Source organism: Phoxinus phoxinus (genome assembly GCF_949152265.1).
Source record: "Phoxinus phoxinus genome assembly, chromosome: 12".
Taxonomy (NCBI): Eukaryota; Metazoa; Chordata; class Actinopteri; order Cypriniformes; family Leuciscidae; genus Phoxinus; species Phoxinus phoxinus.
The window spans coordinates 29,798,521-29,811,588 of NC_136887.1; the positions used below are offsets into that span (position 1 = coordinate 29,798,521).

At 36.2% G+C, this 13,068-nt stretch overlaps 3 protein-coding genes across 4 annotated transcripts; 2 read left to right on the forward strand and 1 right to left on the reverse strand.

Moving 5' to 3' along the window:
• The first annotated feature begins 3,244 nt into the window (after positions 1-3,244).
• rpl26 (ribosomal protein L26) lies at positions 3,245-6,411 on the forward strand. The gene is made up of 4 exons (XM_079631869.1): positions 3,245-3,325; positions 4,010-4,182; positions 4,300-4,440; positions 6,243-6,411. Exons 2-4 carry the CDS (start codon positions 4,015-4,017, stop codon positions 6,369-6,371), a joined length of 438 nt encoding a protein of 145 aa, XP_079487995.1. The 5' UTR covers positions 3,245-3,325; positions 4,010-4,014; the 3' UTR covers positions 6,372-6,411.
• An 863-nt stretch (positions 6,412-7,274) lies between these two features.
• Positions 7,275-9,269, forward strand: atp6v0e1 (ATPase H+ transporting V0 subunit e1). 2 transcript variants are annotated; one of them, XM_079631603.1, is made up of 4 exons: positions 7,275-7,504; positions 7,971-8,018; positions 8,493-8,612; positions 8,927-9,269. In XM_079631603.1, exons 1-3 carry the CDS (start codon positions 7,401-7,403, stop codon positions 8,584-8,586), a joined length of 246 nt encoding a protein of 81 aa, XP_079487729.1. In that variant the 5' UTR covers positions 7,275-7,400; the 3' UTR covers positions 8,587-8,612; positions 8,927-9,269. The 2 variants fall into 2 exon arrangements, with proteins under 2 accessions (XP_079487729.1, XP_079487730.1); XM_079631604.1 differs by having other exon boundaries at positions 8,493-8,611; positions 8,966-9,162.
• On the reverse strand, positions 9,066-12,851 carry tstd2 (thiosulfate sulfurtransferase like domain containing 2). The gene is made up of 9 exons (XM_079631602.1): positions 12,398-12,851; positions 11,793-12,079; positions 11,612-11,720; positions 11,399-11,521; positions 10,870-10,975; positions 10,159-10,274; positions 9,924-10,082; positions 9,710-9,848; positions 9,066-9,638 (listed from the first exon to the last, which is right to left on the reverse strand). The coding sequence occupies exons 1-9, from the start codon at positions 12,509-12,511 to the stop codon at positions 9,406-9,408; spliced, it is 1,386 nt and encodes a 461-aa protein (XP_079487728.1). The 5' UTR covers positions 12,512-12,851; the 3' UTR covers positions 9,066-9,405.
• Positions 12,852-13,068: the final 217 nt, after the last annotated feature.

The following is a 13,068-nucleotide window of genomic DNA, read 5'->3' on the forward strand; positions in this document are numbered from 1 at the left end:
GACACAGTAGCCTACAGGGACACACCTGAAGCCAACAGTTCAAGGTGGGGCCACTCTCCAAAACATCACATAGATAGATAACTCTCCAAAACATCACATAGATAGATAACTCTCCAAAACATCACATAGATAGATAGATAGATAGATAGATAGATAGATAGATAGATAGATAGATAGATAGATAGATAGATAGATAGATAGATAGATAGATAGATAGAATGATAGAACTAGATATAGAATGATAGATAGATAGAACTAGAGAATGATAGATAGAATGATAGAACTAGAGAATGATAGATAGAATGATAGAACTAGAGAATGATAGATAGATAGATAGAACTAGAGAATGATAGATAGAATGATAGTGATAGATAGATAGATAGAACTAGAGAATGATAGATAGATATATAGATAGAATGATAGATAGATAGAAAGATAGATAGATAGATAGATAGAACTAGAGAATGATAGATAGATAGAATGATATAACTAGAGAATGATAGATAGAATGATAGAACTAGAGAATGATAGATAGATAGATAGATAGATAGATAGATAGATAGAACTAGAGAATGATAGATAGAATGATAGAACTAGAGAATGATAGATAGATAGATAGATAGATAGATAGATAGATAGATAGATAGATAGATAGAACTAGAGAATGATAGATAGATAGATAGATAGATAGATAGAACTAGAGAATGATAGATAGATAGATAGATAGAACTAGAGAATGATAGATAGATAGAACTAGAGAATAATAGATAGATATATGATAAATAGATAGAAAGATAGATAGAATGATAGAACTAGAGAATGATAGATAGATATAATGATAGAACTAGAGAATGATAGATAGATAGATAGATAGATAGATAGATAGATAGATAGATAGATAGATAGATAGATAGATAGATAGATAGATAGATAGATAGATAGATAGATAGATAGAATGATTGGTGATAAAACGGTATAGATAGATAGATAGATAGATAGATAGATAGATAGATAGATAGATAGATAGATAGATAGATAGATAGATAGATAGATAGATAGATAGATAGATAGATAGAGCCTATCATCATTAGTTAATCAATTAAAAGAGTGTATTATTACAAATTTACAGGTGCATGAGTTGTCAATAGAATTTTGGCCAATTTCACAGAACACTGTAACCTTTGTACCTTTGTTGTTTTCACGTGTGTCTATTGAATCGTGTGCACTCAAAAGACCCTTTTTATTCTTAAGTCCTAAAGCCCAGAGAGAACAAACGACCAGACAGAGCTTTATGAGCCTTAGACTCATTCTGGGAACCAAACTACTGCCTAAAGAAACGGTCTGCAGTAGAGCCCTGCGCGGGACTGTTTTCTTCATCCCGCTCCCGCCCGCGCCCGCCGAATTTCTGACCATTACCGCCCGCTCCCGCAACGTATGTGTTACACTCCCGCCCGCTCCCGCAATATGCATGTCCACTCCCGCCCGCACCCGCAAAACTCTGAGAATCTATTCCCGCACAATAATAGAGATGCACTGATTTTGTGTCTTCTCCCGTCCCGCAAGAAAAAAACACGCATTTGTATTGCTTTTATTACAGAGATTCATGCGGTTGTTTGTTTCGTTTCCCTGGCCTGCATGCATTCTGACGCACTGGTCAGGAAGACGAATAGTAGCCTGGCTAGGCTATCGGGGACATCTAAAACGCTTAGGCTACCGCGCGTTTCTTTAGACATTTGTCACAATGAACAAAGTCCAGTTCCTTTCCATCTTTATCAAAAACAATTGAGAAACTTCTCCAAATGTCAGACTTGCCTTGCGCTTAGGTTTTGTGCTGTAAATACCTAGTTTGAGGTTCTTTTCTACATCATTTATTGACATCTCCATCATGTCGCTAGGCAACCTCCCTATCCCGCGGTGTTTTTTTTAGCCGCCCGTTCCCGCCCGCAGCAAAGTTCAAACCGCCCGCTCCCGCGAGATTTGCGTTGGGTCCCGCGGGACCCGGCGGGACTCAATCCCAATGCAGCCCTCTAGTCTGCAGACACAGATTTGGTCAATCCATGTTTTCCCCTGATCTGGCTCATTCAATGCTATATTCATTTTCACAATGGCTTCTATTGAGTGTGTAAAAGAACACCTGCTCTTATGACATGTCAGGGCAGTGTTAGACTGGGGTTTCAAAGAGAACACTTGTGGCAAACTATGTTTTGCTATTTTTAAAGGTTTGTTGGATAAAAGCCAAAACAAGTGCTTAATATTGTGTTGAATAAAAACTGTTTTCAAATTCGCTGACGATTATATCATTCTAATAAAATGAAGTGACTCAGATTTGCCTTCTTTTCTTCTTCTGTATAACCTTTTGACAAAAGAAGTCCCTGGCATGGATTTTTTGTTTTTTAAGTTAAAGCACCTGTGACACTTTACAAGAAATTATTTGGACTATGCTGTTTATCTATAATGAATATAATGATATTACATACAAATATTGATATTTCTGCTGTTTGCAGATGTTTATTTTTGACTTGGTTCTGTGAAGATTGTAAAATATCAGAATGGATTTGGAAGTCTGTAAAAATGTGTTACTTTGCTAAGACACTAATAAAAATGTTTAAGAGCAATAACTTGGTGCCTGGCAGACAGTTCATTGTATCTTAAGATTGGTAATGAACTGCTGGAAAGTCCAGTTTAAGTTGTGTTTGTGGAATATGGTAGCTGGTTTCTGGTAGAGCATCTTGAATCAGCAACAATGTTAATGCTAATTACAACCTTGCACCAGCTAATATCCAGCTTGAAACAAATAAACCAGCTACCATGTTCCAAAACACAGCTACCAGCTTAAACTGGACTTTTCAGGAGGGCAATCACACTTTTATAAGATTGACATGATGCTGAGCTCTGAGAATTTGCACTTTTGTTTAGCAAATTATCTTTGAAAATATTTAATTAAAAGGACTAGTAACTGACTGTTAATTTAAACTGTATCCATAATAGTTTTTATTTTGTATATTTATTTTGTATTAATTTTGTAAATCAGATTTATTCAGTAAAAATCGAGTCAACACCTAAGAGATGAACGCGAACGCGTTCATCATATGACATCATATTTTATACTTTTAATTTATTTAAAATTTTTCCCCTTTCTAATGCAGCCTAGGTTATGGCTATTCATTTGTCTGTATTGTTTGTGACCCTTCCATAAAAAAAACAGGTAGTTATTTTGAAATCCCATTCTATCCATGATGATCTCGCGAGGTTTGCGCTACAACTAATTCTGGCGGAAGTAGTTCTAGAGTCTCTTTTCCGGCGGCCATAGAAACAAGTCGGCAGGGTAAGCCAAGATTGCTAAAGCATTTCTCAAACATCCTTTGCCATCCTCGTCGATTTTATGTCCTCAGAGTGTAAAACACACATTATCGCTACACAATCTCCGTATGTTCAATTTATCCGTGATATTTTACACTCGCAGCACAACATTATGGATGATTTCGCCTCTAAAGTTCAGCCAGTTGCTACTATAGGAGCACTGTTCTCCCGTGTGAATAACGCTACCTTAACTTTGCCCAAAACACATGGCTATGCTTTCCATTTATGCGTTTTATAGGCTGTTTTAATCGTGCCACGTTTAAACACTCGAACCACAATATAAATATTAAATTTAGGGATGTTTGTATGCTTATCGTCATGCTAAGTTGAAATAACAGTATAGCAATAGCACGAGCTGTTGAAATACACCGTGTGTTATCAAGACATAAATTAAGCTTCGAGTGCATTGTTTTGTGTTAGAATTTCAGATTTATGCATAGAGAGATGTGCTAAACTGAATTAAACAAACCCAAATTAGTGTCAGTAATGCTTGACAGTCAGATTCATTCCTAAACAAATGCTGTTTATCTTAGAATCTGTCTTGAATGTGGCTTATTTGTCACACAAATTGTATACATTTACATTTATTCATTTAGCAGACGCTATTTATAATTGAAGTTGATTTCTAATTGTCCTCTTCCATTACCAGCCATCATGAAGCTCAATAAATTTGTGACATCCTCCCGGCGCAAGAACCGCAAGAGGCACTTCAATGCCCCTTCACACATCCGCAGGAAGATCATGTCCTCCCCTCTGTCCAAAGAGCTTCGCCAGAAGTACAACGTAAGATCCATGCCCATCCGCAAGGACGATGAGGTCCAGGTGAGGACATTTGTTTTTTCTGCCTGATATATAAACGCAGTCTCATGTATTGAAATGTCATTTAGTTTCTAAGTATGTTGCCGTAATGTTCCTTGCTTTATTTCCCCTCATCACCAGGTTGTCCGGGGACACTACAAAGGCCAGCAGATTGGCAAAGTTGTGCAGGTCTACAGAAAGAAGTACGTCATTTACATCGAGCGTGTGCAGCGTGAGAAGGCCAACGGCACCACAGTCCATGTTGGCATCCACCCCAGCAAGGTGTGTATTATATCCAGATAATTGTTTACATGCAAGACAAGTTTAATTGGAATAAAGAACTAGTGGTTGTCCTATATCCAAAGGGCAGGATGGCAGATATATTCTAAATGAAATTCGGTAACTCTTTACACGTTTAATTTTTTTGTGTCATACATTTAGCATGATATCTTGGTGTGTTTGCTGCTATGACCTACATCTACTGACTAGCCAATAAAAAAACACAAAATGTGACTAGCCACAAACCGCGTCCATATTCTCCTCTTTTTTTTTTTTTCCAGCACACAACTACAATTGCTAAAGTGTGATTCATCTTGCTCTATTTGTTTACCACTAGCGCATGCTGGTGACATTTTATTCTTCTAGACTAACTTGCGTCGTAGCCTACGATTCCAAGGGTTTCATATTCGTACAATCTACATACATGTCGTACCCAAGTTTATTGCCCGAATTTATACATGCCGTACAGTGTGATTTGTAATGATTTCATAGGATTGGTGAAATCGCAGTCTGTAGCAGGCATTAGGCAAGTGAGTGCCAAACAATAGTCTGGCAAAATTTTGCGAAAATGGTCCATTGTCAGTGTTGTGATGCATGAACCGCTGCTCATACACAAGTCACTTTCAAACCGATAGAAACAGCTTTCTATCGACAACGTGGCGAATTGACATGACCAACTTGAAAATGAGCAATCTATGTGGGCTTTTTTCCCCCAGATTTCAATTGAAATGACAGAATTTCATCAAGCAAATTTAAATTTGACCACCTTTATGCAAATGGACAATCTGGTTATCAGCCATTGCCACTAATCTATAAAAAATATTAAATAATATAAAATCACCATCAATTATAACTATGCATTTGATACATGTGGTTAGTGATAAAAGAAATATGTCAAATTTACAGTAAACAGATTAATCTGCATTATATAAACAGCATGCTCAAATGTGTATTCAGCCATTTAACCTAATTACAGATGAAGTCAAAACAAGCTGTTCTGGTGAATTTAAGTAACAATTGTCACTCATAAATTGACTACACATTTCTGCCATTTTGTCCAGTATTAATGAACAGACACTGACTATTACTTCATTTCCTAGAGCTACTGACTGATGTTTTAACAAGTGCTCTGTTAGACATTTCAATGTCCAAATATGCATGTCATCAGGGGTTACTTGTTTATGAGAAATGAAGCATCTGATTGTCTGCTTGAGTTGTCACCAATCTGCCAATGCATAAGCTTACAGGATCGCATTTCAGTTACTTGTAGTAGTAGAACTAGTTACTTAAAGGGTAACTGCTGATTTTTGCTGACAATGCAAGTAATATATGTAATAAACATTGTGTACTCTTTCTGTTCAATTCCACATTTGCTCCAGGGCTTTTGTGAAAACAACTGATCATACTTTTGCATTTTTGTATCCCCGCTCACTCATAGATAGTCGTATCATGTCCAGTGCATTATGGTTGTTGCTTTTTTCCTACCTTTTTGGGAAAATATGCCACGTCATTTTTTCTGTTGTCTATAGTCAAGTATCACCAGATTTGGTGAAGAAGAAAAAGCTATTCTACAGCATAGACAGTCAAGTTTTAATATTAGCCCATCTTGTCAGCATGAATTACCTTGATCCATGTATATAAATCCATTGTCTCCTGTATTAACTGCATTGTCAAAACGGAAACTGCTTTTTGTCAAAACTGACGAATGCGTTAATTTATGATCAATGGCATGAACTTTTGTATATTTCGTGCTGTTTTATGTTGATTGAAAGTTCACAAAATGAATCAATCTTTTTGTTCTTCAGGTGGTGATCACCAGGCTAAAGCTTGACAAGGATCGCAAGAAGATTCTTGAGCGCAAGGCCAAGTCCCGACAGGACATCAAGGAGAAGGGCAAATACAAGGAGGAAACCATCGAGAAAATGCAGGAGTGAAATGATTTTTTTGCTAAAAATAAAAGACTATAAAACCTGACATTTCTGTGCTTTTGTCTTTTATATAAAAGAGTGTGGGCTTTGGTATAAATTGAACTTGAAGTGAAAGAATTTGTACTTAGTGTTTTCATTTAAAATAACATAAAAGAAATTCACAGTTTGAGCAATAGCTGGTTTCTTAACAAAAATGAGACAAAAGTAGGGAAATTTTTAAACCGCTTCACAGATAGGCAAGACAGGGGAACTACTTATACTTACTGTTTTACCACTTGTTTAACTCATGGTTTTGTCACTGTCTTGTCGAGAAGCTGTATAATATGTAGTAAATTGGGTTGGGGTTTAAAACCTGGAAATATATGGGATTTTTAAAATGTTAATATCCAGGCATTGAATTGTCTTTATAGTAAATATTTGTGTAGAAATCAATTTTGTTTTAATTTGTCCACTAAAATGTTTTAACTATTTACCATAGTTGTTTTTATTAAGTTGTTTAAATTATTTTAGTGCAAGTAAAACTATGAAAATGATAAATGTGGCATTGGCAACTAGCTGAAAGTTATATATTTTAGTTAACGTTTATTTTATTTCAAGTAACGAAATTATTTTAAGTTTTGGTTAAGTATAATAAGCCTGTTTCACAGAGCTGCTCTAATTGGTTTTAACAATGCAAGAAGTCAGCGAATGGCATTTTAAATAATTCATACCGGTTAAAGGTTTCGTGTGGTGTGAGTGATTAGAGTTACTTAAATATATGCAGGTCACATACCCTACAAAATGCACATTGTGTACCACCAAAACATCTGTAGTTTAAAAGAAGGATGTATATATTTAGTGTGATCCGAGTGCAGAGGAAGCACTGTGTATGAGAGGAAGAGGTGAGACATCAGTCATATGCCTGTTCTCTTCAGGGCCCGACGAGTCACATGACCACCGACGTCCACACAGCAGTGGAGTGCGCGAGCGCTGTGGAGTCTACGAAGTTTATTTTATAGAAAATAAGTCGATAAACTCGACCCACAAAGAAATATAATGGCGGCTACATCGTTTGCGATATCAGTGTCGGTTATGACTGTGTTTTGGGGTCTTATTGGTGGAGTTATTCCCTGGTTTATTCCTAAAGGACCGAATCGAGGGTGAGCAACATTAGCATTACCTTAAACGAAAGTTTTCTGTAAGTTACTAACTGTTACATAATATGTATTAACCTCTATCTATTTAGCGATATATTCGAAATGTTAAAAACCTGGCAAACTAAAAAAATAAATAAATAAAAATCGTAAACAATAGAGTTGATCATTATTCGTTTTTACTTTACGAAAACCAACAAGTGAGCGTCAGAATAAAATAAAGTTTGTGATTTGTCTTGCATGGCAATACTAAAAAACCCCATCCAATTCAAATAACGTTAATGTATTTAGTACATATGAACATTTCAATATGTTGAGAAATATTTTAGTTTTTTAACAGGAAGATATGATGACTGGATCATGTGACCGTGCCAAGTGACGAGGCTGCTTTAAAGAAACCTATTTTACACATTTAAGTTTATTCACAGTATTTATTCACAGTGTTTTTTAATATCTGTATTTTGCCCTTTAGAGTCATTGTGACGATGCTGGTACTAACTGCAGTCTGTTGCTATCTTTTGTAAGTACATTGCCTTTAAATTGTCTTTGTTATAACGTACATGCATAGAGAGACTTGAGTATTGTAGCTGCTGTTTAATTTAATAAAATAAAGATTGTTCTGTTCTGTTTCAGTTGAAAGTCAATTACAGCCTTAGGGCAACGCCAGTATTGATTAGAAAATAAATACAACACATCCAGGCCAATGTGCAGTTTCCTCCAATTTAATTTAATAAACTTACAAATAAGTGTAAATAGTAGCCTATTTTACAAATGTATGATGTATTAAATAAGCTTATAAACTCGGCACTGTGCATGTTTGATGTGAATAATTTATTATTTTGAAGAAATATGATAGTGTTTGTTATCTAACAGCCACTAGGCGGCAGTGCATACTACTTTTTTTGCTGCCACATTTGTTCCTTAATTCACTCTCTTGGCAGTATTTTCTTATGACTGCCATATTGTTCACTTTGTACTTTTGGTTTAATTTCAGCTGGCTGATTGCTATTCTCTCACAGCTGAATCCGTTGTTTGGACCAGTCCTGAGCAACGATACCATCTGGTACCTCTACTACCACTGGGGGTAGGGTCCAATGGTTCTTTTACAAAGCAGGTTAGCAGATCATCCTTAAAATGCACTTACATCTTTTATTTTGTAAATCAATAAACCCTCACTTCCCGTTCCAGTCATTTTGCCCCAGAGAGGATTTTCTTTTTCACCAAAAATGCTAGACTAAAACTTACTGATTTTGCTCACACGGATTATAAAAAGTTCTTTCTTTTTTTTGTCGTAATTTCTGTAAACCCCCTTATTATACTTGTCATGTTCCTGGTCAAAAATGACCAGCCTATTACTTATAAATCTCTCATTATGCTGTTATTGCCAGATGTGGAATTCAATCTTTTAATCAACTTGTTTTCTTTCAGTTAGGACAGGTAAAATATTTTGCCGTTTAACCATTTGCTGATGCCGGAAGCTTGTACATTGCCAAAACGGAGACATCTCACCATCAGGAAAACTCCTTGTGATTTGAAGCTTTACATGCTGTTCTCTTACTCAAAGAATGACTACCATATGACTGTTTGTGGTGTTTCTTTTTTATTTATTTGATCTCATGTTCAAGAAAATATGCAATTAAATCTTTTTTGTTGTTGTCTGTGTATAGTTTGAGTTGAATGACCTGATTATTGTTGGACAAATTAACCCGTCCCATTTATATATGTATGATTTTTGTATGTCAAATAAAATTAAGAATGCAGAAAAATTGAAGACTTGCATCGCGTCCAGTTTTAAAAGCAATACTGAATTGGTACAACAGTTTCAAGTTATTAAAAAAAGCATAATTAGATTTCTTAAAAATCACAGTTACAGGCCACCTGAGATGATTTTCAACTCATCGAGTTTGTCATAGTGTGTCTTTGGGGATTCTGGGTCGTGACATTGTGCACTCGCACTCCTCTCGACGAGGAAGCCCATCAGAGGAGACGTCACTGTGGTTTTGCTCTTTGGCTTGGCACGCAGGACAGCAGGCCGTCAGCCCTCTCTCTCTACAGGTGGCACAGGACAGCACCAGCTGACAGCAGAAGTCTGTGGAGCACAGCTGATATTGATCCCACGGGCAACTGCAATATCTGCACTCTGGGGAAAGAGAAGTAAATGTTATGTTTGTCACTCGATATACAACGCTTTAAAAAAAAAAAAGTACACACCTGAGATGATGTCCTCGTTGAATGCGATGGCATACCGTTCATCAAACACAAAGAGTTTACCGTGGTAGAAGCCGTCGGGGAACTGCTCAAGGTATTTGTGAATGCCTCCCTTCAGCTGGTAAACCTCCTTGCATATGTTCTGAAGAAAAAACATTGATGATTGAGGATGCCATTACAGGGATGTGCACGTTTAGTCTTTTTTTTTCAGACTCACTTTTGATCTGAGATAGGCTGAGCCCCGTTCACAGCGGATGCCCCCTGTACAGTACATCAGAACCTTTTTGTCCCGAAAGAGATCCAAATTCTTTTCCACATAGTCTGGGAAGTAGCTGAATTTCCGGATGTCGGGGGCCAAACACTGATCGAACTGACCCTGGGAAGAACAGACTGAACTATTAACTGTAACGTGCATAAAGTTCTGGCATTGCTGACATTTTTTAACTACTTACAATTTTGCTCTCATAGAAGTTTCTGCAGTCCAGCAGTATTGTATCACTAATGGAGGACTGGTTCTCCACAAACGCCTTCACTTCTTTGTGAAATTCCTCTGGTTCCAAGTGTATTCCTTTGTGAAGTACAACATTTGAAGTACACGATTTGTTCATGTTCATGAAATAAGTCTTTTTTGCTAAGCAAGACTGCATTTATTTGAAATACAATAAAAACAGTAATATTGGGAAATAGCTTTACAATTTGAAAATTAACTGTTAAAATGTAATTTATTCCTGTGATGCAAAGATGAATTTAGTCCAGTCTTCAGTGTCACATGATCCTTTAGAAATCCTTCTAATATGCTGATTTGATTCTCAAGAAACATTTCTTGTTATCATCAATATTGAAAACAGTAGTGCTTTTTAATATTTTTGTAGAAACCGTGATCATTTTTTTCATGATTTTTTGACGAATAGACAGAGTTCAAAACAGCATTTCCTTATAATAGTAATCTTTTGTAACATTATAAATGTATCAACTGTCACTTTTGATCAATTTCATGCATTCTTGGTGAATAAAAGTATCTCCAAAAAAAAAAAAATCTCCAAAGACTTCAAACTTTTGAATAGCAGTATAAATACAACAGAATAACAGATTTATGCATATTTTCAAGAAAGACGCATTGAATACACAACTATTCTATGTATCAAGCCAGTTGTAAGTCTTACCAGCCAATCTGTAGGAGAGGATATCGGGATCTACACCCATAGGGACAATTTCTTTGTAAACACCAACCTTCAGATCAGAAAAACACTCTGCACCTCCTTCACTTTTCTGCCGAAAAAAAAAGAAAAAAGTCAATGATGTGCATAGGTGATTTTAGATGCTTTTTAGGCACTTCAGATCTCATCTCAGCCCACTTAAAAATCTCAAGTAATAAACAGTTCCCTTTACTAGAGGTCCTAATAACATTTAAAGTTTGTTCAACTAAGTATATTATGTTCTATATAGTAGAGCATACAAACATGTCACCATTATATAGTATCAAGTGAAAAACAGAAAAAATTTAAAAAGGAATAGTCAGTTGAGCTGGTTTGAACTTATAACCTCTTGTGCAAGACACATTAATCTAAACCACATTATCTTATAGTGGAAACCCCACAATCTCAGATCTCAGGTTATGAGCATTGTTTAGATTCAGTTTGTCTCTTTTGTGCACCTTATCAGTGTTATTCTGGACAGTGGCAATTGCTTTACCTTGAAATCCTGTACTTGCATTATTTTGAAAGATGGATGTGACAGCATTGCCTTGACGTAAAGATTAGTGGCGGTTTTGGTTCCACCAACTGTACCATTGATACCCTCTGTAGCTACTCGTACCTGTGGAAGAACAATCTCAATCACTTAAATGAGAAACACATTGCAATTAAGGTCTTGTATGGATTTTGTTAGTGACTCGTGGTAGTTTACCTTGCCTGTCATGTGAAATTTTGAACAAAGCTCTTTCTGCCACTGACAAATCATCTGAGGATCATTTAAACGGCAGTAGCAGTAATACAGCAGAACTTCACCTGGACCTCTATAGAACAGATGAACTCCATTAAAACCATCAATCTTCACATAATGCACCTGCATAATGCAATGCACCTACTTGATAAGGTCATTCTCTTGAACATGGCTTGTATCAGGGATCCAGGATAAGACATCTGTTGATTCATCACTCAACTCTTCCATTGAGTCCTCGCTGTGAGCCTGCCGAAGCATCACGTCCAGCGTCTCAGTGGTCAGCTGGTGAATCTCACTGGCATGGCTGTTGGAAACATGTTTGTGGATTGATGATGGCTCTTTGAATGACTGTCCACAACAGAGCCAAAGAGCTGGTGAGGCGTTTTCACAGGTTGGAGGACATTTCTTGGAAGCCACAAATGCTGCAAACGTCTAAACACAATGGAGGGGGGGGGGGAAAAAGTACCGATATTAAAGGGATAGTTCACCCAAAAATACAAATTCTGTCATCATTTATTCACCCTCAAGTTGTTTCAAACCTGTATGAATTTCTTTATTCTTTTGAACACAAATTATTTTGAAATTTTGAAACCTGTCGGTAACCAAACAGTTGATGGTTGATGCACTTGAGGGTGAGTAAATGATGACAGCATTTTAATTTTTGGGTGAACTAACGTTATCCCTTTAAACACGACAATCGTCATAATATCAGTTATAAAAGTAGCCTATAGCTTAAATCTCTACACTTACCCTTTTCTTGACATAAGAGTACAGTTTCCGTGTTGATGAAAAGTCAGGTTTGTCTTCTTTATGGACTTCTGGAGCAAGACTCTCAACATCCAAATCAACAAGCACATTTGCCATTATAATTGTTAACGTATATTGTCGTCCAATGAATGTTTAAAAGAGAAAAACCAACCATTAACAGTTAATGTCCTCTTATTTTTAAAAACAAAACGTCATGCTAAAATGTCTCATATAAAGCATTTTCAACCTCTTTTCGTGCTATTTATGTCGTTAGCCCAGGACCGATTGCTTAAATACTACTGACAGGTTGATAAAACTGAACACACATGAAAACTAAACGTGCATTCATGTCTGTGAGGAGAAAATGAATCGCAACAACCGGTGTCCGATTCTTGAACGAATCGTTTGTTTGAGTCGGATCTTTTAATAGAATCATTAATTTTTTTAATTTGTTCGTGTTCAACTCTTGAATAAATGCCAGCTTTATCAACCCCCACATTCTAATTGATTTCACATTTATTGAAAAAAAAGTATATTTAATGTAGGCTATATATATATATATTTTTTTATTATTATTATTGTGAATGCAAATGATCAATTTAGGTTCTAAATGAGTCTTTATCAGATAAATATAGCTACAAACAACTGAATTGTGAATCAAGAAATTACTATTT